The sequence below is a fragment of the Pimephales promelas genome, chromosome 20 (genome assembly GCF_988280905.1).
Source record: "Pimephales promelas chromosome 20, fPimPro1.hap1.1, whole genome shotgun sequence".
Lineage (NCBI taxonomy): Eukaryota > Metazoa > Chordata > Actinopteri > Cypriniformes > Leuciscidae > Pimephales > Pimephales promelas.
This window is the reverse complement of record NC_142788.1, coordinates 14,109,709-14,133,644: the sequence shown is the minus strand read 5'-3', so window position 1 is coordinate 14,133,644 and position 23,936 is coordinate 14,109,709. Positions and strand designations below refer to the sequence as shown.

Sequence of the window (23,936 nt, the reverse complement as noted above, 5' to 3'; positions counted from 1 at the left end):
TCTAGATGGTCAAACAGAGGTCTCTACAAGCAATGCAGGAGAATAAAATCCAGATATGAAAGAATCATTTGAAGAATCAGACTAATGGTCAGATCTCCTGCTTTTGTTTTTCTTTTTCTTCCCAGTCTCGACTCATCTTGGCTGCTCGGGTCAGAAGATGCTCTGAGCTCAATGTTGTTGCCTCGGTGAGAAGGTCCAGGCAGGTCATCATCTAGGGTGTTTCTGCATGTCAGTCACTTGAAGAATCAGAATCGGAGCTGTGGTCTGATCTCTTCCTTTTCCACTCTCTACTCCTTGAACTGCCAGACGCCTCTCTTTTTCTTTTAACGCCCTGTCTCATCTCATCATGACTGCCAAGGCTTTGGTCAGCAGGTGTTCTGGAGCCTCCAGATCTGATCTCACTGCTGTTGGCCCGGCGAGACGGTCCAGGCTGTTCATCATCAGAGCTGGACTCATCCATATGTACTCCTCCAGAGCTGTTGTTGGCCTGGTGAGATGGTCCAGGCTCTTCATCATCAGAGCTGGACTCATCCATATGTGATCCTCCAGAGCTGCTGTTGACCTGGTGAGATGGTCCAGGCTCTTCATCATCAGTGCTGGACTCCCTCCTTGGTGTCTCTACACGTTCTGCCGGTCGGGGATTAATATACACTGGATAAAATGCAGCTGTCAAGGAATCACCTGATGCGTGGAAAGTGGCAGACCAGTAATCTGCATTCCAGGCCAGCATGGAGAGCAATGGGTTGTATTCAGTACTAGGTCTCAAGAAATACTGAACAAGTTCCCTCACAGACCTTCGAACCAACTCAATATAGAAACGTGGCATGGTAGCAATCAAACGACGTGGTATGTGTATCTCTGGAAGAGTCCTCCGGACATCATCTTCTACGACTATAACTCGAATCACATAGTCAGGCCTCACTTCGATAAAACGTAACTGATCGGCATCGTCAAGCTGAACGACCTCTTCACCGATGTAGTTGCCATCAAAATCTTCACGTCGAGCCATCTCAACTGTTCAGTTATCTGCTGAGCTACAAACTGGTATTTGATCAGTAGTACCCAGGAAACACTGATAATCTTTCTCAACTACTGCTGTAATGAGCCTCTGAAGTGCTTCAGTTATAGTGAAGCTTTTGCTTAGAATGCTACTGTGATGTCATCAGTGGAACCAGAAAAAGGAATCCGTTTAAAAAACAACAAATTCTTTACAGCTGTCAATGCTCTAAAAAAATGATTGGGGTTATCCAGTAAGTTATTTTGTGTGTGTGGCCACATTTTTGTAGCAATTTGTATTATTATCACCTAATAAATAATAACATAATATACATAATTGATTATAATAGAATATTATGCCAAACTTTTGATATTAAAAAATGACCATCATAGCAAAGCATTTAGGTCATCGTATGTGTGAATAAAAAGACTTTTGAGGCAAATATTCATGACCTAATGCTCCATGGAAAACAATGTATACATGTAAAATAAGAATAAAAATCTTAAATTGATCTTTTTCTTAACTTTTTACTTAAATTTACCTTTATATTTTATTTTTATCTTAAATAAAATGAATGACTTTAAATGCTATTTGTTTCTTGCTATTTGTTTTCTCTACAGCATCACTCTATGGATTTGTGCATTTACAATGGGTATTTTGAATTGAATTGACTAACAGCCAGGAAAATAAGAACAAATGAATTAAAAGCAGTAGCACAAATAAATACAACAGAATAAAGTTACAAATGAAAAATAGAAAACAAAAAAAATTGTCTCACGAGTTTTGCATCATCTAATAGACTTTTCTAGACACCACACTGATCATCACTACATATTTATGGAAAACTTTATGATACAGTATGATGTGAATGCATAGCCTGATGAGAAATTAAACTCTTAGAATAGGACAGGAACAGCTTAGTTAAGAGTACGAAATTAGCTATCTTCAAAAAAGCACTAAAGGGGAACTTTAGTGGAAACTAAAGTAAAAATACTCAAAATGCAGTGTTTGACGAGTGATGGGATTTCACAAGCATGTACCCCCAAGTCAAATTCAGGAATAGTTACCTCACGGCATCTGTATTCGGAGCCCTCCTCACTCATTGAAACGTTTATGGCCTTTCAAATGGAGGTCTTTTTAGGCTTGTTTATCTGCCCTGTTTATCTCAGATGGAGAGGAGGGATGGATTTATCACTCTTTTTGTCATTCCTCTCCTGGGTTCTCATGCTTGGGGGCAAAGTTTAGAAATCTCCCAAAAGGACACTTTGGAACTGTATATCAGAACCGTAGCACCACGTTTAATGCATCTACTGTGCAGAATACATACAGAATATTTTCACTTCCACAAGCAATGGCAGGCTAGAATCCACTTTTAAAGTGCATCCTTTTCTATTTTCCTGAATGCCCTTCTCTGTGTCTTGATTAAAAGTGGGGCCTAGAGGAGGGGAAAGGCCAGTGAAAACAGCCCCCTTCAGGGCAAAGGGAGGGGGGAAAGGTATTTATATCCCTCTATTTGCCCCCTTAACCAAAGTGACTCCCTCTCCGTCTCCGCAACAAACGCACTTCCCCTCCCCTCTCAGGCCCAACCCAACCAATGAGCCATTGAATGGATGAAAGACTCCAACAACAGCTCTTGTTGACCCGGCAAAAACAAACATTTACCATCTCATTAACAAGGCCTCACATTCACTCCATCCCTTCCCATCTTTTTAGTAGCAAGTACTTTAAACTCCCAAAAAAAAACCTATCATCTAACAGTGTGCCGAAGGAGGATTAAAGAACAAAAGGGAAAGAATGAGAGAGAGAGAGATGAAAGGGAAAGATCTCTCACGAGGAACTAAGTATTTAGCGCATTCAGGCGAGTACGGAATAATTCTATTTCTATGTAAGGAATCACTGTGTACTTGTTGCTGCCATCAGCGATGGGTAAATCTGCCAGTTCAGCTGAGTGTGAATTCGCATCTGTTCATCAGAGCACGTTAGAGAAAAGATTATGAGACATCGGGGCCTAAACCACAGTCTGAACTTTACACCAATGTGCCCAAAATGTAGAAAGAAACTTTTGTGTGTGGACCGATCACATTAGCATTGGACTATTAATAGTCTGACTTCATAATGTCAGTTCATTCAAATGACTCAGAGCTGCTGAGAAATGAAATATGGAAAATTCGGATAAAATTCCGATCAAGTGCAATGCTGGTGATATAAAGTCTAAAAGGGAACGAGTTTTGTTTACGCCCTTAGTTATCCAGTTTTACTAACAAAATATATATATATATTCTACTCATTCTATCTTATTTTACTGGAAAACCATGACAGGTGGATTTACATCATTTTTGGTCAGTAACAAACCAAGAAACATATAAAGATATCGATAACAATATAAAGTTGGGTGGATTCTGGTTGGCTCTGTGTCGTTATCATTGTAGTTTTGGTTTAGAGTCTAGACTATTCTCATAAAATTAGAATTATTAAAACTATTATAGTTATTGTTATTATTGTTATTGGCCTTGTTGTAAACAGGCCTTAAATGATGTTTAAAACAAGCTGAATATCTGCAACCCTGCTTGCTCAATATCGGCACTGGCCATTAAAAAAAAAAAAACTACAGCGGCCCCAAAAACAATTTGGACACATTTAAAAATGTAAAAATGAATTTTCATATCAAAATATCACACTTTTCAACCAAAACATTTCGCAAATTGAAGAGTGTTAGGCTTAATATGACACAAATATAGTTCAAAATGAAGACAAAATGTATTTGTGGTACATTAATATAATGAACTGCATCAGTGGTTATTCCGCTGGGACATCTGTGTGAACCTGAGGGGAACTGACTTTAATTATTTTTTAATTAAAAATAATTGAAAAAAAACTGGAAAAAGCTCTAGCATAAGTTGTCTGATGATGCCACTTTATATTTTCTATCAAATGAAATAAAATTAGACATATTTAAGTGTTTTAAATGTTTAGTGGGTCGATTATCTTCAAGAATGTATATGGAGTTTATATCAGCTGATCCTCCTTCCAACAGAAAAGCTACTCCAGATCTCGCAAAAGTCTTTCCAAAGTCAAACAACATATATTTTCTATCTAATGAAATAAAATTTAGACATATTTATATTTATATTTAAGAGTTTATTGGGTCACACTTATTTACAGAATAAGGGTGAGCGGCCACAGCTACATACATATCTACAGTCCATTCATTCATAAGCTTGTCCTGCATTTCTAGGAAATCAAATCTGAAGAAGCCCAGGCACATTTTAGATCTACATATTATTTCACCTTTGATTGACCTTTCAGTTCCTTCAGCCAATTTTGGTTTGTCACTGATAGTTAATCAGCAGACTAGTGAATCAGCGATAGGTCTTAACACCTAATATGTAGACATGTCGCCTGTGAAAGACACCTATCTTGCATGCAGGGCTCAGATAAGCAAGGTCACACTGCAGGGTCGTGTAGATATACCAGGATCACCCTATTGTTTCAGCTCCCAGACTGAGCCGTGAGAGAGGCCTTGGAGACATGGAGGTGGGTTTCTTTCTCTAATGCATAACGGAACAGGTTTCGACACGAATCGGGGGGCGTTGCTGAACTCTGCCACATTTCTGCTTAAAAAGCACAAGACAGCCCCCACACACCATCTCAAATTCTCCCGCCTCATTTTGGGGGGTCAATTGTTCATTTGGGTTTGAAATATTTTCTTGAAGGCTACCTTCTGGCCATAAGTTTTGGGGAACATGAGGATCCCTGAGCTTTTATGTCCAGCAGATCTACGACCAGTCGAATTGTATTCTGTAAAATTAACTTGTTGATTTAATATGTTTAAATAATAAAAACAATGATATAAAAAATAAGTTGTTTTTTTTTCCTTTGCTAGAATCAAGTCCTTGAAATGTCTTCATTTTGGGAATTTTTATAGTATATATTGTATATGCGTTTAATTGTGATTAATTTCTGATTAATTTTTTTTTTTATCAATTTACAGTTGTAGCATTAAAGCTACACTGTGTGATTTTTGCCCCCATCTAGTGGTGAAAAGGTATATAACCATCCAGTGTATATTAGTTTCTGTTCCTCTCAATTACGATTTCGTTTTAACTCCTACGGTGGCCAATGTAGTCCAAGATTAACATGGCTTCCAGTTCGACCTCGTCCATGAGTGTTAACTCAAACGTAAACGCGAATTAACGGGTATGTCTCTCTTTGGCTAATGTACTTTCAAGATGGAGGAGCAACATGGCGACCGACATTAGAACCCCTTACCCGTATGTATTTTCAATGCATATTATACACTCACAAGAATACTTTATTACTTGAACGAAGTAAATATACATTAATGAGCACATATATTTTTGAAAGAACTAAGTGTTTTTAGTTAAGAATAAACTAAAAGAGTTACACAGTGTAGCTTTAAGCAATAACAACATCTAGTAAAATGTATACCAATGCTTGTGATTTTTTTAGATAAATGAAAATGAAAGAAACTCAATCATGAAATTCATTGAAAAATCAGCCAATATCTTCAGTTGCACTATTTCACATTAACCTCAATTATTTCTCAAAATCCTCTCCTTGAACTCAAAGTTTACTGCTTCATCACAATCTACTCCTTATCCTAACGTTCTCCCTCAATGTCTCAAAAATGCTGTTGAAATGCTCTGATAATATTTGAGAAGGGAGTGGAGGAAACTCTAAACTGGCCTATGACGCTTACAGCCAATAAAAGAGATAAGAGCAGCATGTTTAATACTGAAGTCAGGAAGCGAAGAGATAGGTGGGTCAAATCAAAGCTGCTAGTTGCATGGTGCATGGTGAGATGAAGGCTGTGTCGACCGTAGTGACCTGTAGATCCACTGCGAGCCAAACCGGAACACATGACTGAAGAAAGTGAACTGAACTGAAGGAATGACCGGAAGATGTCAATAAGAAACTCAAAATGGTCAATTATCTTCAAAGCAGGAATGTTTACGGAGTTTGTAGCTGATCCTTCCAGCAGGAATGCTCTTCCAGATCTCTCAAGAGTCTTTTCAAGCAACATCCATCCCAAGAAGAGCAAAACCAGCAATTTGGGGGATTTTAAAGGAAGAATACTAAAGTTGATACTGGATTATTTGTGATTTCAGAAGGAAATAACTGTATAATATGTTTAAATACCTCAAAACAGGCAGTAAAACGGCATCTAAACACTATAAGACTCTGCACACACACACTTGTGCACATGCTCGCCACCCAATGCAATGGAGATTAAGCCTAAAGAGGATACGTAAACAACAGTTAGTCTGGAAGTGTCTAATCTGTTGATCTTGTTTATGTACTTTACAGAAAGCCCTTATTCAGGAGAAATTAAGTGAAGACAGCCTTAAAATCAAACATGTCTGCCACACAGGGAGATGTGCAATGTTCTCCAAAATGTTCAGATGAACAGATAAGCCTGTCAGATAAGTGTTTATTTTTAAAGAAATTATTAATGTCATTATTTTATTTATTTATTTATTTTAATTTGGGGCCTGTGAGATCTGTCTTTACAACCATATGCACATTAACATATGAGATATGGTTTATAGATGCAGTGTTGGGTGTAACTAATTACTAAGTAATTAGTTACTGTAATTTAATTACTTTTCCCTTGAAAATGTAAAGTAAGGGATTACTCTTCATTTATCTGTAATTTAATTACAGTTACTTCTGATGTAATTGAGGTAAATACTGTGAATAGATCAATCCGATCTCACAGCGATTCGTATGCATTTTATGAGGATGAATTCTTGTAAAATATGTATGAAAAAAGTGTGAAATGTCATGAGATCAGACATAAAACAATAGTGGGTTTAACAGGATAATTCAGTTTAAGGATAATTCATGCAATTTTATAGTATTTATTTGAAAGATTCATGTCTATCCTTGTATTAATCAGCTGGTTTAGATTGATATGGGATTTTGAAAGTAATTAGTAATTAAAATGAATTAAATACTTTTAGAGAGAGTAATTAGTACAGTAATCTAATTAAAGTGTTAGAGGTAATTAGTAACTAGTAATTAATTACTTTTTTAGAGTAACTTACCCAACACTGCCTATTCAGTATTCAGCAGCATAACAGAGTTCATTTACATATGAAGAGTTCAGATGCAAAAGCCTCTAAATGCCATTTGAAATTTTCTTTTTTAATGATGATTTTTATCAAAGTTGTATATTTAAGTTCAGTAATTTCACTTATTGCCATTTAAGTGAAATTACTGAACTTAAATATACAAGTTTGATAAAAATCATCATTAAAGAAGAAAATTTCAAATGGCATTTAGAGGCTTTTGCATCTGAACTCTTCATATATACTGTATACAGTAAATAATTTTACTTACAGGATTTTTGGTAACAGTACCAAAAGCAGTCTTGCTGAATTCTGTGGTTCAGCAAGAGGGTTTACATCCAGGTCAAAATTAAGTTTTTGCCACCTGAACCCTTGAATGATGCAAAAGTGTAGAAAATGGCCCCTTTAATAAATAATAGGAAGCAGTGTTCTGTGTCACTGAAGATATATGGATCTGGGGTTTAAATGGGGCTGTTGCCACCAGGGATGCTGGGGGAAAGCAGCAGACATGATCGATGGCTAAAGTCGAGGTAGAGGCCAGGAGTTCAGATCCCTGCTGTTTCTGAATCACCCCATTAACAGCCATCTCAAGCTGGAATGATGGTTCACACTCATGCACGAGACACTCTCATGAATGTCCATTATGTACAAGCCTGCTCATATTAAACGGAAAGACTCAGTGCTCTGTCATGCAGGAAAGATTGGATCATATAAAGTTTTTCTTTGCCCGCCTTGTCTCCATGGTCCCATCCTATTAAGGATTGCGCGACAGTGTTTTTTCTCTCTCTCCCATTAACAGGCCCATTTTCATGCTCGGTAAACACCATGAAAAAAAGTGTGTGTGTGTGTGTGTGTGCGCACAAGCCAGAGAGCTTGGGCTTCTGTTAGTGTGTGTATTACTGGACAGACAGGCCTATGTAAAAGAGACAAAAGTGAATCATAAGACTTACAGTGCTCAATGCCAAGAAATGCCAACTGGGCATGGTGCTTCAGATTTTTACTTGCCCTACCAAAATTTTCAGTGGCCCACCAGTAAAAAATAGTTTGTTTTCACAGTTTTTGACCCATGTAACTTTGTATTCTAATAACTAAGATTGTTACGACAACAACATTTTGGGATATTATACAATTCTCGATTCCAGTTTTGATACCACACACTGTAAAAACAAATATTTTTAAGATTTGTTATCACAACATTTTTTCTTTTGTCAAATCAACTTAAATTAGTTCAGATAACATATAATTTTGAGTTTCTGGTGATTAAATCATTCTCCTTCATTGTATTAACTCACTTTTTCCAGTTCAATGAACTTAAAATTTTAAGGCAACCAGGTTACTTACTTTTTTAAGTTAAACCAATATTATTTTTTACAGTGTAATCTAACTAATATAAACTTCAAACATTAGTAAAGACAAGTAAACAGTCAGTCATAAAATACGAACAAATAACAAGCGATAGCACAAATAAATTCAATAGAACTTTAAGATGTTCAGAAAGGTCTATTCAGGTAAGAAGTAATACAGAAATTCAATAATCAAATTAATCCTTATTAAAGCTATATAAGTTATTCAGTCAAGTTTTTGGGTCCCACTTTTATAAGTGGGACCTATGTAAAGTGACTTTAAGTACTATGTACTTACATTGAAATTAATAATTTGATACAATGGACTTATTGTGTACATACATGTTTTTACATTGTACTTATATTTTAAAATTCCAGCATGTAATTACAGCCATAATTAATTTATGTAATTACATTCGTAATTACACAGTTGACCCTCCCCTCACACCTTAACCTACCCTTAAACCGACTCATACCAGCACACCTGTCCCTAACCTTACCCGTATCACACCTCAATAGCAACAAAAGTGTTTTACAATACAACAGGAACACAATAATGCATTGTACTTATTGTTCAATGTAAGCAGTACTTAAAGCTACTTAATATAAAGTGGGACCATTTTTTGAGTAACATTAGGGACACAGACAGCAACAGGTATTTTAGGCTGCTGTCACTTTGGCCATACACACTGCAGATAATTTTGGTTGTCGATTTACCATTATAGTGCTTACTCCTGTTCTATACACATGTAGTTCAGTACTTCATGTCTTTTGTCACTGTAATATTACTCTGTTCAGAATAGCAGATACCAGATACCACGCGAGACAGCCAAAACATCTCTAGGGTTACCACAGTGTCAATCATCGCAGTTTTGGAGGTGAGTTGTGTTCTGTACACACATGGAACAATAATTTAGGGGACTTACTCCGTATTTACATGTGGTTGTCACACCTGAAACTTAACAGTGTGTATGTGACCTTTAAGACCTAATGCATAGATCTAATTTATTGACGCATCTAAATTTCATTAACGGCTTAAAATCGCTTGCGTGTTTATATTGGAAGTCTTAAAAATGAATGCAGATGATGAGCTGTTTACGGAGCAAGAGTATCTCAGAAGAGACATTTACTAAGCATATCAGCAAGACAGATCAACGGGTCTGACAGATTAAAAAAAAGTGCCATCCTTTCCAATGGAAAAAGTGAGGGAATAGCAAGGTAAGATGCTGAGAACTGCACAATGGGAACTTTGTTTGCCAAGGTATGCAGGCCACACACACTGGGACGTCCCAAACCTGAGATTATGGAAAACACATTCACAGATTTTGACATGGTAGATCTTGTACCTGAGGCATAACACACTCTCTGTGAAAAAGTCATTGTATGTAAAAAATGTATTACAAAAATCTTCATCTCATTCCAAATCTGTATGATTTTCTTTCTTCTTTGAACCAAAGCGACACCCAAGAGAGGAACAAAAGCACAGAAGAAGATATTTTGAAACACATTTGAAACATCCAAGACAAGAACATTAAAATATCTTCTTTTGTGTTCTTGAGTTATTTTTTATTTTTTGGTGAACTGTTGCTTTAAGCAAGCTCCTGATCACATGATCTATACATAATGGCAGGAAAGCTAATCTCATGTAAGGATAAGGTGAACAATTGACTGTTTTAAGTTGATTGAGAGATCAATACATCCAGTTTAGCTGCCTTGACATTGGATAAACTCAGTCCTTTCTAAATGCCAGGAAACTGTAGTTCTGTGCGGCTCTCATGACTGGCATCATGCCCGTCTCTGCGCATGGCACACAATGGGGCACTTTAGTCCCCACTGAGTCCTACTCAACCCCACCCCGCCAAAATACACTCGAACACACTCACACAGCGTTTGGTGCAACTCTGGATTAGACATTGTCTATTTTTAAGGATTGTTTCACAACAAAGCTGCCCCAGAAAAGGGCACAGGATTTCTGCTCAGGTTTGGAAGAAGAGTATTTTTAGGTATTTAAATGGTACTGAAAACTCACAATATTTTGCGCCAACGAGTGCAAACTTGTAGACGAGTAATGCATGTTTAAGTATTAGAGGGAGAATTAAAGGGATAGTTCACTTTGAAATTAATTTTTGATATGTTTTAGCTCACCTCAAGGGCATCCAAGATGTAGATGTCTTTTTTTCCACATTATTTTCAATTTTGACAATTTTCAGTCAAACCGTTGTTGTCTATCAGTCATAGAATGGAGGTCTATGGTCACCACCTCAAAGAGCATGCACAGAGAAGTCTAAATTAAACATGATTTAATGACTCGTAAATGTAAGTACACATTGATGGCCTAAGACATGAAACGAGCGGTTTGTGTGAGAAAACGAACAGTATTTATATCGTTTTTACTTCTTGTAATCATAGCTATGACAAAATGATCTGACGGCACGGGCGCTTCGGTCTGCGCATGCGCCGGAAGTGATCGCTTGCGCGCCTACGTCACTCTTTGTTTATACAGAGATTTCGGAAGTTTTACCCTTCACTAAACATATTTAGATATACGGGAAACCGCAATGGAAGACGATTTCGGTATATCTAAATATGTTTAGTAAAAAGGTAAAACATCCGAAATCTTTGTGTAAATATTGAGTGACGTCACACGCAAGCGATCACTTCCGGCGTAACATTGAACTGATTCAGTTTGGTTCAGTTGGACATTGCACAACTGATTCAGATCACTTGGACGTCACTGTGATTACGCGAGGTAAAAACGATATAAATACTGTTCGTTTTCTAACACAAAACCGTTTCGTGTCTTAGGCCATCAATGTGAACTTACATTTACGAGTCATTAAATCATGTTTAATTTGGACTTCTCTGTGCATGCTCTTTGGTGGACCCCCTTAGCCTCCAGTGTATGACTGATAGACAACAACGGTTTGACTGAAAAATGTCAAAATTGAAAATAATGCGGAAACAAAGACACCTACATCTTGGATGCCCTTGAGGTAAGCTCAAACTAAAAAAGTAAAACTATCCCTTTAAGACATAAACAACTGTGTATCTTTAACAGAGTGATTTAAGTCTCCCTGACAGACTTGATTATTGTTTTGATGCAGTGTGTGGAGTATAATTTAGACCTGTTTCCGTATGGGACGGGATCCATCCATGATCTTCCTTCAAAGATTACACGTTGATGACTGAATACTTCAGAAAGTAGTTTAAGTAATGAATCATCTCGTTTTAGCTCAGGTAAGTGCATTCGTTTTTATTTCCCTAGCACTTATGTGCTATTAGCAGCAAGACAGATTTTCTTTGTCTCTAATCCTAAACTCTCAGAGATATTAAACTAATGTGCCCTGGGGGATCACACACACACACACACACAAAAATGAGGTTACATTAACCGTGAGAATTTGTCTGAGAGAAGTCAGACAGTAAAATGAAAAACAATTTTCAGCTTAAAGGTGTTTTTAGCTTAGCTTTTGCTTTTTTCCATTAGACTGAATTAGACTGCCGCCATGCATTCAACCACACACCTTTTCACCAAACCTTGCCCTGGCTATGTCATCAAACCTGAATACGCTAAAGGCAGAGGGATTTTACTCATTGGCCAAGTTTTCAGATTTTGTCCAGCTGATGAATGATAAAAACATTGACAGCCAATCAGAATCCATCCTGCTGTAACGCGGCAGACAACAAAACTGCAGCGCTTAGAATAAACACAACTATATTATCCGCTGGTGAGGACGCTAATATACTGGTAGTTGTCTTTAGTTATCATTCTTGGTGTGAACGGCCCTTAAGACTGTTAGTAATTACTAATATCTGACTCAAGGACAACCTTGATTCTTTCAAACAGTTCAGTGGAATATCCTGGTTAATAAAAAAAAAAATGTTTACATACGCCATAACATTTTACTCGACATTCTGGGACATAATTCCCCTAATGTTCCAATAAAGCCAGATGTAGAACAAATATCTTTTCATACAAATATCAGCAGCTCACTCATCGATTCAAAGCTCATTATGAGAAAAAAAAAAAGTATTTGTTCAAATCATTTCATTAATTGGCACCAAACTGTTTGGGAATTACTGGTGTCATTAAAGTATTAACTTGTTAACGTGACAAATGAGTTGGGGAAAAAAAACCCTGCATAAACACTGGTTAATAATCCATTACATCTAGAGAATGAATAAATGTATGTCAGCATTTAGTTTAGAAAAAGAGAGCCGTGAACTTTGATTGTGACGGGGAGGGTCGTTTTGTCCCTGAACAGGTTGAGGCAGATATTGAGTAACTAACATTCCAGTCTAATTCATCTGCTCCAAGGGGTCAGAATGCACCTCACTCCTGCATCACTATTAGTGCTTCTCATTCTTACGTTTAGGGCTCTGAAACCTAACCAGACGTGATGCAATGCAATTCCACACCAGATCAACACAAGACGTGACAGAATCAATCAAAAATCACAGACAATCAGAAGAACGTGCGGGCACTAACCAAATACATAATCAAATTAATACTGTAAATATTACATCATTTTTTACTTTGTATGTAAGTAGAATCCACTAATTATTGATAAACCACATAGCAACATGCTAAAAACCACTCAGAGGACATTGGTAACCGTATAGCAACACATTGGCAACCATTTAAAAAAACCCTGTGGTGGCAGTTCTGTGTGACTTTTCCTCTGATTAAGTGTAATGTATGTGATGATGGCATTAATATATACCGTATAGTACATCTCTCCCTCACTCTCTCTGCTTAGCAATGTAGGTATGATAGCTTTAGCAATCTGGTTTAAGTGGAACTGAAAAAATACCAGCCACATAAAGGAATTCAATACAAAGCCAATCACTGCTCTCTGCCTCCATTCAGACAGAGAGGGGGGAGGGAGGTAGAAAAAGAGAGAGATTGAGAGAGAAAGGAAAGTATGCTGCACAGGGCTTAGTCTGTCACATATTACAGCCATGTTCAGCTAAAACTAGATAGCAACATCACACATAAACACAATACTGCTAAAAGCGACTGATCTTTTTGTTCCAGGCAACCGATTTCCTATATAAAAAAATGCTAGTTTCTCGTATCAATTTGCGAACTTTTTTCATCTCACAGAACTTCTCAAAGTAACCAAATGACTATAACACTATAACTTGTGTGTTTTATTTAAAGGGATACTTCAGGATTTAGCATTAAGCTTTGTATTAGAAAACCTGTAGTATTTTTGAATCACCATGCTTTCCACCCTCATATCCCCCCGAGACGAGAGATTTATGTATTTTTTGTCTGGAAAAAATCCTCAGATGACGCAAAAATCCTCATTTTGCATCATCGGAGGATTTTTTGGCCAGAGGCTAAAGACTACAGCCAGTAGAAGGAGCTGTCCCGCATGTTTTCAACCCACCCATAGAGGGTGGGATCTCACTCACAGAATGAACAAATAGTGTCAGCCATCTTTTTTTTTGAAAGCTAAGCTAGCAGGCTCTTGTTCTGTGGAGAAAGCTAAGGCGGGGTTACCGTCCTCTTTTTCCTAAACATGTCCGCCCATTGAGATCGCACAAAATGTCCTGGATTCAGCTTTAGCTTTCTCCAGTTGCCATTCACTGTTTACATGTACAGCTTTTGTTTCAATCTAACTGAATTCATTCTGATTGGTGAATCTGAATGTAGTGTTTACATGAACGCTAAAAAAGTGATCGGTTTAGCGTTTTATCAGTGCTGAGAAAATTCCCGCTCCTCCATGAAAGATATGAAACCGGTGCGTCTCACAGGTGTCGCTCATCGGTAATTACGCCACCGGCCCTCACTCGTCTTGCTCGCCACTGTAAACATAATGAATGGCGACTGTAGAACCCAAAAGCCGAATCCCGGACATTTTGGGCGACCTCGAAATCCCGGGCAGACTCATTACGGAGACTCGCTAGTAGCCTAGGCTTGTTGTTTAACTCCTGCGCTCTGTTACCGCCCGGTAGGCGTGGCCTCCTAGGGCAGCGAAGCAAGTGCATTCTGGGAGTTGTTGTCTTTCATCCACATAAGTCAAAAATACATCTTCTGGCTTTTCTCAGTCTAGAAAGCTCCAAATTCAAAAGTAATTTCATATTTCTTCTACATAAATGACCCATTTTAAATACACATTCATATTTCCAGAGGTGAAGTATCCCTTTAATCTGAGTTTGGGTCGTTGCTCATTTAAATTTTTGCTTATAAAAGTAAGTAGGCCAATATAGAATGTCCAGACTTTTCCCTAATTTCTACACTGATTTGAATGGAAAACATGTAAAATGCATCTGAGAGTACATAATCATTGGTAGCTGAAAGAATTTGCATAACGTTTTCATTGATTATTGAATGGGAATTTGGAAATATCAAACTTTTGTGAATGACAGCCAGAGCTGTGTGTGCAGATTGCGTGGGCCTGGTAATAAGTCACTCACCAAAATCTCATTTTAAATACAGTCATAACATGATGTGATCCAAGCTTCTCATAATAACATCCTGCAGCCTGATCACTGATTGGCTCCCATTCAATCACAACTGAAAAGTCTGAAACTCAGTGGAGGCCAATGAGAAACTTTTGTTGACGATAAGTCTCATTTGGGAAGCGTGAAGCTTAAATTATTGGTAAAATGAAGATCACTGGCTCCCACAGTGATGTGATTCCTCCTCATCTTTTTAAAAAGGTTTTTCCTACAGTGGCGCACTGTATTCTTGATATTGTTAATGTCAGTTTAACTACTGGAGTCGTACCTATGAGTTTTAAACATGCGGTTGTTCAAACCTTGTTAAAGAATCTCGGCCTAAAAATTATCGACCTATCTCTAAACTCCCTTTGCTTTCCAAAATTCTGGAGAAAGTTGTTTATTTGCAGTTAAGCACATTTTTGAACAACAATGGTATTACTGAAATTTTCCAGTCTCGATTTAGGTCAGCCCACAGCACTGAGACAGCTCTGCTGAGGGTTTTTAATGACATTCTTCTGGCCTGACTGACAGACTCTGGTGATACTGTTGCTCTGCTGCTACTGGACCTTACGGCTGCCTTTGATACGGTCAACCACAGAATTTTATTGTCTCGGCTGGAGAACTACGTGGGCATTAAGGGGTCAGCCTTAGCCTGGATTATGTCCTGTTTGGAAGGCAGACGTTTTTCAGTTCAGGTTAGTGATGCTATGTCCTCTTCGGCTCCTTTGTTGTGCGGAGTTCCCCAAGGGTCTGTCCTTGGGCCGCTACTTTTTTCAATTTACATGCTGCCTCTTGGGTCAATCCTTAGAAGTTACAATGTCTCGTTCCATTTTTATGCTTTTATGACTGCCAAATATATGTGCCGCTAAGTCAGTCAAAAATTATTTTAGAGTGTCTGAATGAAGTGAAAGCATGGATGGATGAATTTTTGCTCCTAGTTGCTGCTATAGTTCCTGTTGATCTGGGTTGCCTAACCCGTCACAGTAGCCCTGTGGTTACAAATCTGGGAGTCAAGTTGGAGGGTAGTTTAAAGCTTGATGCCCAGATTAATCCAGTGGTGAAGAACAGTTTCTTCCAGCTAAGGTAAAACCGATTTTATCTCAACATGATTTTGAAATATTAATCCATGCTTTTATCACCACTCGTCTAGATTATTGTAATTTGCACTTTATAGCGGTCTTGGCAAATCACTTATGGCACGATTACAGCTAGTTCGCCTTTTAAACCACTTAACTGTCACCGTCCCACAGGTGGGACGCTTGCCATTATATTTTTTAAAACAATAATATTTTAGAAAAGACCTTAAGTTATATTGACAAACTATATATCATTTGAAAGCTTACAATCTCTAGTTTCCATATTTGGTGACTGATTTTCAAAATAATTTACACAGGAGCCGTAATTTATCAGTTTGCAACAATAATATTTTCATACTCATAAAGCTTGTTCAGACCTTTATTTTAAAATAGCAATGAACATGAAAAATCATGAAAAAAAGTTCGAAACCTCAGTTTGATTTCATGCCAAGAGTTCAAACGATAGCATCCATTCAATTATTTTAGAAAAAAGGTCTGAAAATGTTTTAAATATTACAACAAAAAATAATAAACTCATCATTTGTGTTATGGCAATAAGCTATAACGCGCATGCGTGTTCATTGTATGTGATTCCTAGAGGTTGAATTCATATCAAAATCTGCCAAACTTCCCATACTACTTCTGAATAGGATTTCTACTTTATAAATTGTGTGAAATTTGTGAAAATAATGGTTCAGATCACTCAAAACACATATGGAAATGGAGGCGCCCTTATATGGGCTGTAATGGAGTCTGGTTGTGCCCTAGTGAAAAAGTTTGGTACTGCGCCCAAACTAAATCTCACTGAAAGTTCATTTTTTGAGATATCAACCTAAAATTTGAAACACAACTTGTTCAGATTTTTGGCTTTGATTTTTCTGCAGTTTTAGAGTAGCCCAGGTTTTAAAAATATATATTTTATATAAAATATGAATAATGATTTTTTTTTACATTGTACATTTCAACTTTTTTTTCTGTTTCACTTTCTTAATTTATTTCACTTCAAGAAAAATCTGCCAAATGTCTTCTTTAAAACGAGACCAATCTTACGTCTATATTCCAAAGCATTCTTGAATTACAACCATTTAAGTTTGAAATGGGCATTTCCATGTCTATTCAAAAAAGGGGGGTGACAGTTAAAAGGTTAAAACTCATTTATTTTCTTTGGCTTTTAATACAGTTTGAGGTTTGACTTTTCAGTTCTGTATTACTGTTTACTGTTATTGTTTTATTATTTCTTTGTTGTGCCTCTGTTGTATGTTATTGTTTATAGATTGTGTTCAACACTTTGGTCAACAGTGTTGTTTTTTTAAGGTGCTTTATAAATAAAGATTGATTGATTGATTGAAGCTATATGAAGCAGCGCTGACTGTTTATGTTGAAGCCCCTGGGAATGCTGGAGGACTTTAGGAGGAGAATAAGTGTGGGAGAGTGTATGTAATGTTTATTTACAATTACAGATTAGAAAGTAATTGTCTTAAATGCCACCTGGCTTTTCTGCTATTCACAACGAATAATAACCCTCGATACAAAGGACCAAAACATGGAGATTTCAGAGCAACAATAAAAAAACACCTCTAGATACTCCAAACTTGAGTATGAATGGATGATATTCAACTTAGGATCCACCCTTGAAATTCAACACCCATGTGCAATCCACAAAAGCGCCTGCTGTAGCCGAGTATCGGATGACTCTACTGTACGCTGAATAATCTGAACACGATATGAGCGTGTGGGTGTGATAGAGAGTTAGACAAATTGTAAGGAATGCATCGGCAACATACCTGTCCTAGGTCCAGAGTGACGTTGACCTCGTTGTATTTTGTATTGCGGGAGAGGGGAGGGCTTTGCCACCATCTTTCGGTTCCATCTATGGCATTGCTGATGGGATGCGCTCTGTTAGTGTCTTCTGAGGTGCAGACATCACAGTACTGGCCCTGATAACACAGGGAGACACAAAGTTTAGGTTTTAGGTTTCCGTTTAAGTACTTTGCAAAACAAAACTGTTGATTGAGCAGTTTAATGTATCAGTCTGTCACATAAATAATGATTGAATGCACAACGCTTTAGTAAGTCACATGATCGGGTAATGGCTAAACATTCAAGTTGACCTGTAAACTTAACTCTGCTCCTTTAATCCTGGCCTCGAGACGCCTCGGCCACTAGATAAAACTAGGTAAAGGAAGTCTTGGGTTTCTAACTGCGATCTACTTGTAGTTTAAAGATGAAAGAGCAAACAAACTCCTCTGTCTGAGGTGAATTCACTACAGTTGTTCCACTTTTTGTGAGCTGTGCTGCTAAATGCTTTAAAAATGAAGTTCCTGGCATAATTAAGATATGCAGAAGCAATAAAGTCGATCAAAAGATAAAGAAGAGAGAACTAAAATTCAAGAATTTAAAGAGCCGATTCAGATGCTAAGTGACCTGGAAAGGAATTGTGGCATACAAACTGAAATTAACTTTTTGCGAGGGTTTGCAAAACACCTGATTTGCATAATTTTTTCAACCAATATAGAGAGTGGGTGCAAATAAACAACTGTTTTGCAGATGCAATACCTTCTCGGAAAATTTCCCCTCAGTTTTCTTCACATTTTATCTGTTTATATCTGATAGTACTAAAGGCTAATGTGAAAACTTATTTTACATAATAATCTGAGTTATAGAAACTGTGACTGAAAAAGATGTAAAGTAACTTCATTTTTGATGTAGAAATCCTTGATCCGTGACCAGCGAATATCTTTAGACACTTGTTGCTTGTGAAAACTGAGGATTTGTAGGGGTTTAGTGTGCAGACTTTTCAGTGAAAACATTGGAAGGAACTGAGGAATTCACTCCCATTATTTTCCAACTTCTGGTAACTCAAACCTCTTTTAATTCCTAATATTTGGAACTATTTGTGCAGTTGGCTATGAAAATATATTAATTCATAACAGTATAAATACACAAACAGGAGAAGACTCAATCAGAAATTCACAAATTATGTTGAGACCACCCATGTATGAAGGTTACTGAGATTGAGTAGATAAGATTTTCTTTTGATTAATCTTTCATAAAAAGGTTCGACCTGCTGCCAATTGCACAGTAACCATAGTTTCTGCCAAAATACCAGTTGCTGTTATGATAAATAATAATGGTGGTAGGCCTACTATTCTGAATTACATGTGTTTATTGCCTCTTTCAGCTTATTATATCCATCATTTGTAAGTCACTTTGGATAAAAATTTCTGCTAAACGAATAAGCCCTAAATGCAAATGTGTGATGTGAACAAGGCCACAGGACGCCCCTGCGACAATCGATGAGGTCGCAACATATTCTTTGAAGTGTGGTACAAATGTGTGCGTATGTCTCCCTCAAGGTCTCTTACAGGAATGCCACACATTCCTCCGGGAAAATCCCAGTAGCAGTGCTACACGGGGGTTGCGTTTTACTCTTTACAATGTTTAAACTTTTCAATCACTCGCCAACAAGCTGAGTCGTGCCTCCTGAGCCTCCTGCTTTTGAAGCCTCAGTGGGGGTCTCTTAGGAGTCAGTATAGACCTTTATACGGGTCTTTGGCATTTTCACCTTGAGCAGGTGCTCTCAGAAAAAGATTACATTTTTGCAGTTCCTCAAGAGAGACCAAAAGCACTGACTTGTTTATAGACTAAAAAAGACCCATGTTAATGGTAATAAGTCTAATTTAGAAAATATAAAGTGCAGGCTTCCATGACAGTTCCAACTTTGAATACCAAGTAGGTCTAAATTAATATGGGAATTACTCAGTATGGTACAAAAACGATTAAAAGTGCATTTCACAAAGCCAAATGCAATCCATTATAGTAATAACTACTACAACTAACATAAAAATACGACTTTATCTTTGTTTAAGTAATGTAAACTGCAGAAAAGTGAGCATTTTCCACATCTTTACCTGAATAGTCTGACTCGGGTCCCCTGACACGGGCCCCCCAACCAGCTTGCAGTACAAGTCTTGAATCGGCTGCTCGTTCTCGTCCACTCCGCAGGTTGCCGTGGCCGTGATTTTCGTTCCCTCCGCCAGATTAAAATACGGTGGGTGCAAACTGTATCCGTTCACGCCGCCGGTGGGCAATTCCTGCGCAGTTAAGGTTTCAATGAACAGCATCGATAGAAACACCAACACCGGTGCGCGCGATGTTCCCCTCGCCATATTCACCTGTGCCGCGCGCTCAACTAGGCTATTACAACTGGTCAAAATGTCCACTGAGAGCTTGCTGCGGTGTTGGTGACGGACATTTGGGGAGACCGAATAAACTGAAAGTCGTCGCGGTTTCTTTCTGTGTGTGATATAACCTACAATAATACTTGGCAGAGGTGCAGTTCAGGGGGCACCTTCTCTCTCTCGGGCTCTGCCTCTGTGTGGGCAGTGCAGTGTGCGCGCGCGCTGTTGAGTAGAGAGAGGGCAGTGCAGTGCGTGTGTAGTCCCGTCTCTCTCTCACGCTGCGAGACCCTAATGAATGTGATATGTGTTATTGCTGGAAAGACCTCATTCCTGCCAAATCAGATCGCATATTTTTGTGTTAAAATCGATCTGGAAAATATAAAATGTAAATTCTGTCATTGCCTCATTCATTTTGTTCAATATGACTGCTTTCTTCTGTTTAACATTTTGACATTTAACAATGTCTTCTCCTCCATGCAATGAGAATAAAAATGATGCAGTAATTTAGGCCTAACCATATAAAAGTAGCTTCTATAATAGCTTATAGACTAGGCTCCGACTATTAGCTTAGGCTAAATAAGTCTTTTAAGCATATTAGATAACTTTAGTTGATTAAAAGACTTAGGCTTATCTTCACGTCATCCTCGCTCTCAAATGAGCGCTCATGAGCAAATTTAAGTAATGTCGGATTCGTGAATAATCTTTTGAGCATATTAAAAAAACTGATTCCTTCTCCCTTCAGGTCAGATTATCAAATTAAGCTATTAAGGTATGACCCAGCAAAAATATTTTGTTTCCTAGAACATTCTTTTTTTAATGGTTTTTTTTTTATTTTTTTTTTTATTTATTTTTTTTAGATAGGCTATACGTTTTATGTACGGAAATAGAAATAGTTTTTAGTTTGTAAAACATTTCTCTAACGTTATTCTAACGTTTCCCTAACCTCTTTAGCCTACTCTGATATCTTGCTGATAATTTACTCACCCCCATGTCACCCAAGATGTCCATGTCTTTCTTTCTTCAGTCAAAAAGGTCATCAAATTAAGGTTTTTGATGAAAACATTCCAGGACTTTACTGGTAACCAAACGGTTCAAGGTCCAAATAAGAGTTTCAGTGCAGCTTTAAATGACACCAGACGATGAATAAGGGTCTTATCAAGTGAAACGACCAGTCATTTCAAGAATAAATAAAAAAAGTTTAAGTTTTATAAGCTCAAATGTTCGCCTTGCTCTGTACTGTGATGCGCGTTTGTGACTCTTCTGTTTGAACTCGTTCATCAAAATGAACAAATCTTTTTTCGAGTCATTTCGTACATTGAATCAACCAAATGACTCGAAAAAAGATTCATTCATTTTGATGAACGATTTCGAACAGAAGAGTCACAAATGCACATCACAGAACAGAGCAAGGCGACCATTTGTGCTTATAAAACAAAGTTTTTATTTATTTTTGAAATGACTGATCGTTTCGTTATATAAGACCCTTATTCATCACTTGGTGTCGTTTAAAGCCCTTTGAACAGTTTGCACAGAAACTGTCTTTTGGACCTTGAACCGTTTGGTTCCCATTGAAGTCCATTATATGTTGAAAAATCATGGAATGTTTTCATTAAAAACCTTAATTTCTTTTCGACTGAAGAAAGAATGACATGGACATCTTGGATGACATGGGTGTTGAGTAAATTATCAGCAAATTTTTTTTTTTTTTTTTTTTTTAAGTGAACTACTCCTTTAAGTACTATTAAAATCAGATTCTCTAAGGTATCTGTACTTTTACTCAAGTATGGTTTACACATCTGTTGTTACTTTACTGCAACACAATACATGCTCGTCATTTCAATTGCTCTGAAGGTTAAAATGTTTCCAGTCAGTACAAATCAAATGTCACAAAAGAAAAGAAACATTTGCAACAGCGAGCAGGAACCCATCAGACCGTGCATTACACCCTCCAACACGGTGAGATTTCCCACCAGAGCTCGTTCACATTCCTCCACACCTCGTGTAGCGTCAGGCTTTCATTTTCCAGTCTACAGAACCTGAGGTTTAATTAAATGGCAGCGCTCCAGAGAACAAAGCGAGAGAGAGGGGACAGAGGGCGGAGAGGGGCAGGTGTTTCTTCGCCCATCATTTTGACCACCTGAAACGCAGCCAGCAAAGAGGCGCCCTTCTGACTAGTCATAAAACGCACACACAGTTATTCACACACACATTCAGTCCAGCAATCTGTATTTGCTGCAGAACAATAAACTGCTAAGGTCAAAAGTCTAGGGTCAGATTTTGGTCAAAATGGAAATTCATTCACTCACACTCATGTTAATTTGAACTCATCTTTCTTTTCTTTTTCTTTCCGTGGAACATAAAAGGAGATGATAGGATGTCCAAGCTCATTTTTTTCTGTACAATGAAAGTAGACAGCAACCAGTGACTGTCAAGCACTCAAGATAAGATGGCAGCCAGATGTGTGAAGACATCTGGTGTCTCTCCATTGACAAAAACAGACAAGCATGCCTTGACAAGGGACGTCATTCCAAACCTGTATGACTATAAGTAGCCTATATTCTTTTATAGAACAATCTTATAGGAATTTGGTGCCCGTTCTCATCCCAAGGCATCATATACTGACGCTTTTGACATTTCGTCTACATCCAATGCACATGGCACCCTTTAGCGTCAAAATGAGACACATATCTATATGGGCCAGAAGGCGCCTCCTAGTGGTCTAACCCCAGAACTAAACCTACCATAACCGAACAAAGCTCTATGCGTATTATACTACACTATCTCACGACCAATTCGTACAAGTGATTAAAAAGTGGCTAATTCGACCTCACTCGTACGAATTCGTACGATTTGTCCAAACCCACGTGATGGGTAAGTTTAGGGGCGGGATCAGGGGTAGGTCATTCGTACGAATTCATACGAATTGGCCAATTGGTAAAATGTGTACGATTTAGCAAAAGCGTACTAATTCGTACGAGTGAGGTCGTACGAATTGTTACGAATTAGCCACCTCGTAAAATTCGTACAAATTCTCGTGAGATCGGGTTGTGTTATATTGACACTAAAGGGTGCCATGTGCGTTGGATTTAGATGAAATTTCAAAAGTGTCACTATATGACGCCCTAGGATGAGAATGGGTTGGAATTTGAATATTGAATCATTACAGAGTTTTAGTTCCCATTGATTTCCATTGTATAGACAAAAAATATAAATGGAAGTCAATGGCAATGTCAATACTCTTCAAATGATCTCTTTCATGTTCAACAGAAGTAAGTAAGTCATGCAGGTTTGGATGACATCAGGGTGAGAGGATTTTTGTTTTCATTTTTGGATGAACTATACTTCAACTTCCCCTGCTGACTCATGTCACATTTAATGAATGAAGCTTAAGGCTGACGCACTCAAATTTTCGTCTGTCCTACACGTTGACCTCTGAACTTTGCTCTCATAGGAGTATCGCCACAAACTGGCAGGGGTCAAATTGGTGTTTGACTTTGGAAGTCTAGAGTCTTTCTGCTAATGCAACCGAAATCTCATTCACTTCCAAACAAGAACACATTCCACACAGGGCAGACAAACGAAACAAGAGAGACAAATCTCACAACTGAAGGATGAAGGAAATGTCATCCAGCTGTCACATACTTCCTTTATGGACAAGAGAGTCAACTCGGAGAACAAGAGATGAAAGAAAGGTTCTTTGTCTGAAGTGGCTGTGTCAGTGTATTAGTCTCCAGCTCTCCTGGTTGCCGGGGATTTCTTTTAAATAGTGAGAATGATGTGGGAACGCCCTGTTA

The 23,936-nt window shown here is 37.9% G+C and overlaps 2 protein-coding genes across 3 annotated transcripts in view; both read right to left on the bottom strand.

Annotated features, from left to right (window-relative positions):
- lama5 (laminin, alpha 5) overlaps positions 1–20,344 on the bottom strand; it is a 90,496-nt gene extending 70,152 nt beyond the window's left edge. For both annotated transcript variants that reach the window (XM_089124167.1, XM_089124168.1), the window contains exons 1-2: positions 19,873–20,344; positions 17,746–17,898 (exon numbers count right to left, since the gene is read on the bottom strand). In XM_089124167.1, coding sequence (XP_088980293.1) covers positions 17,746–17,898; positions 19,873–20,130 — 411 coding nt within the window. In that variant the 5' untranslated portion in view covers positions 20,131–20,344. The remainder of the gene's footprint in view (positions 1–17,745; positions 17,899–19,872) is intronic.
- LOC148970557 (uncharacterized) lies at positions 41–1,280 on the bottom strand. The gene has a single exon (XM_089124543.1). It carries the CDS (start codon positions 1,007–1,009, stop codon positions 230–232), a length of 780 nt encoding a protein of 259 aa, XP_088980669.1. The 5' UTR covers positions 1,010–1,280; the 3' UTR covers positions 41–229.
- Positions 20,345–23,936: the final 3,592 nt, after the last annotated feature.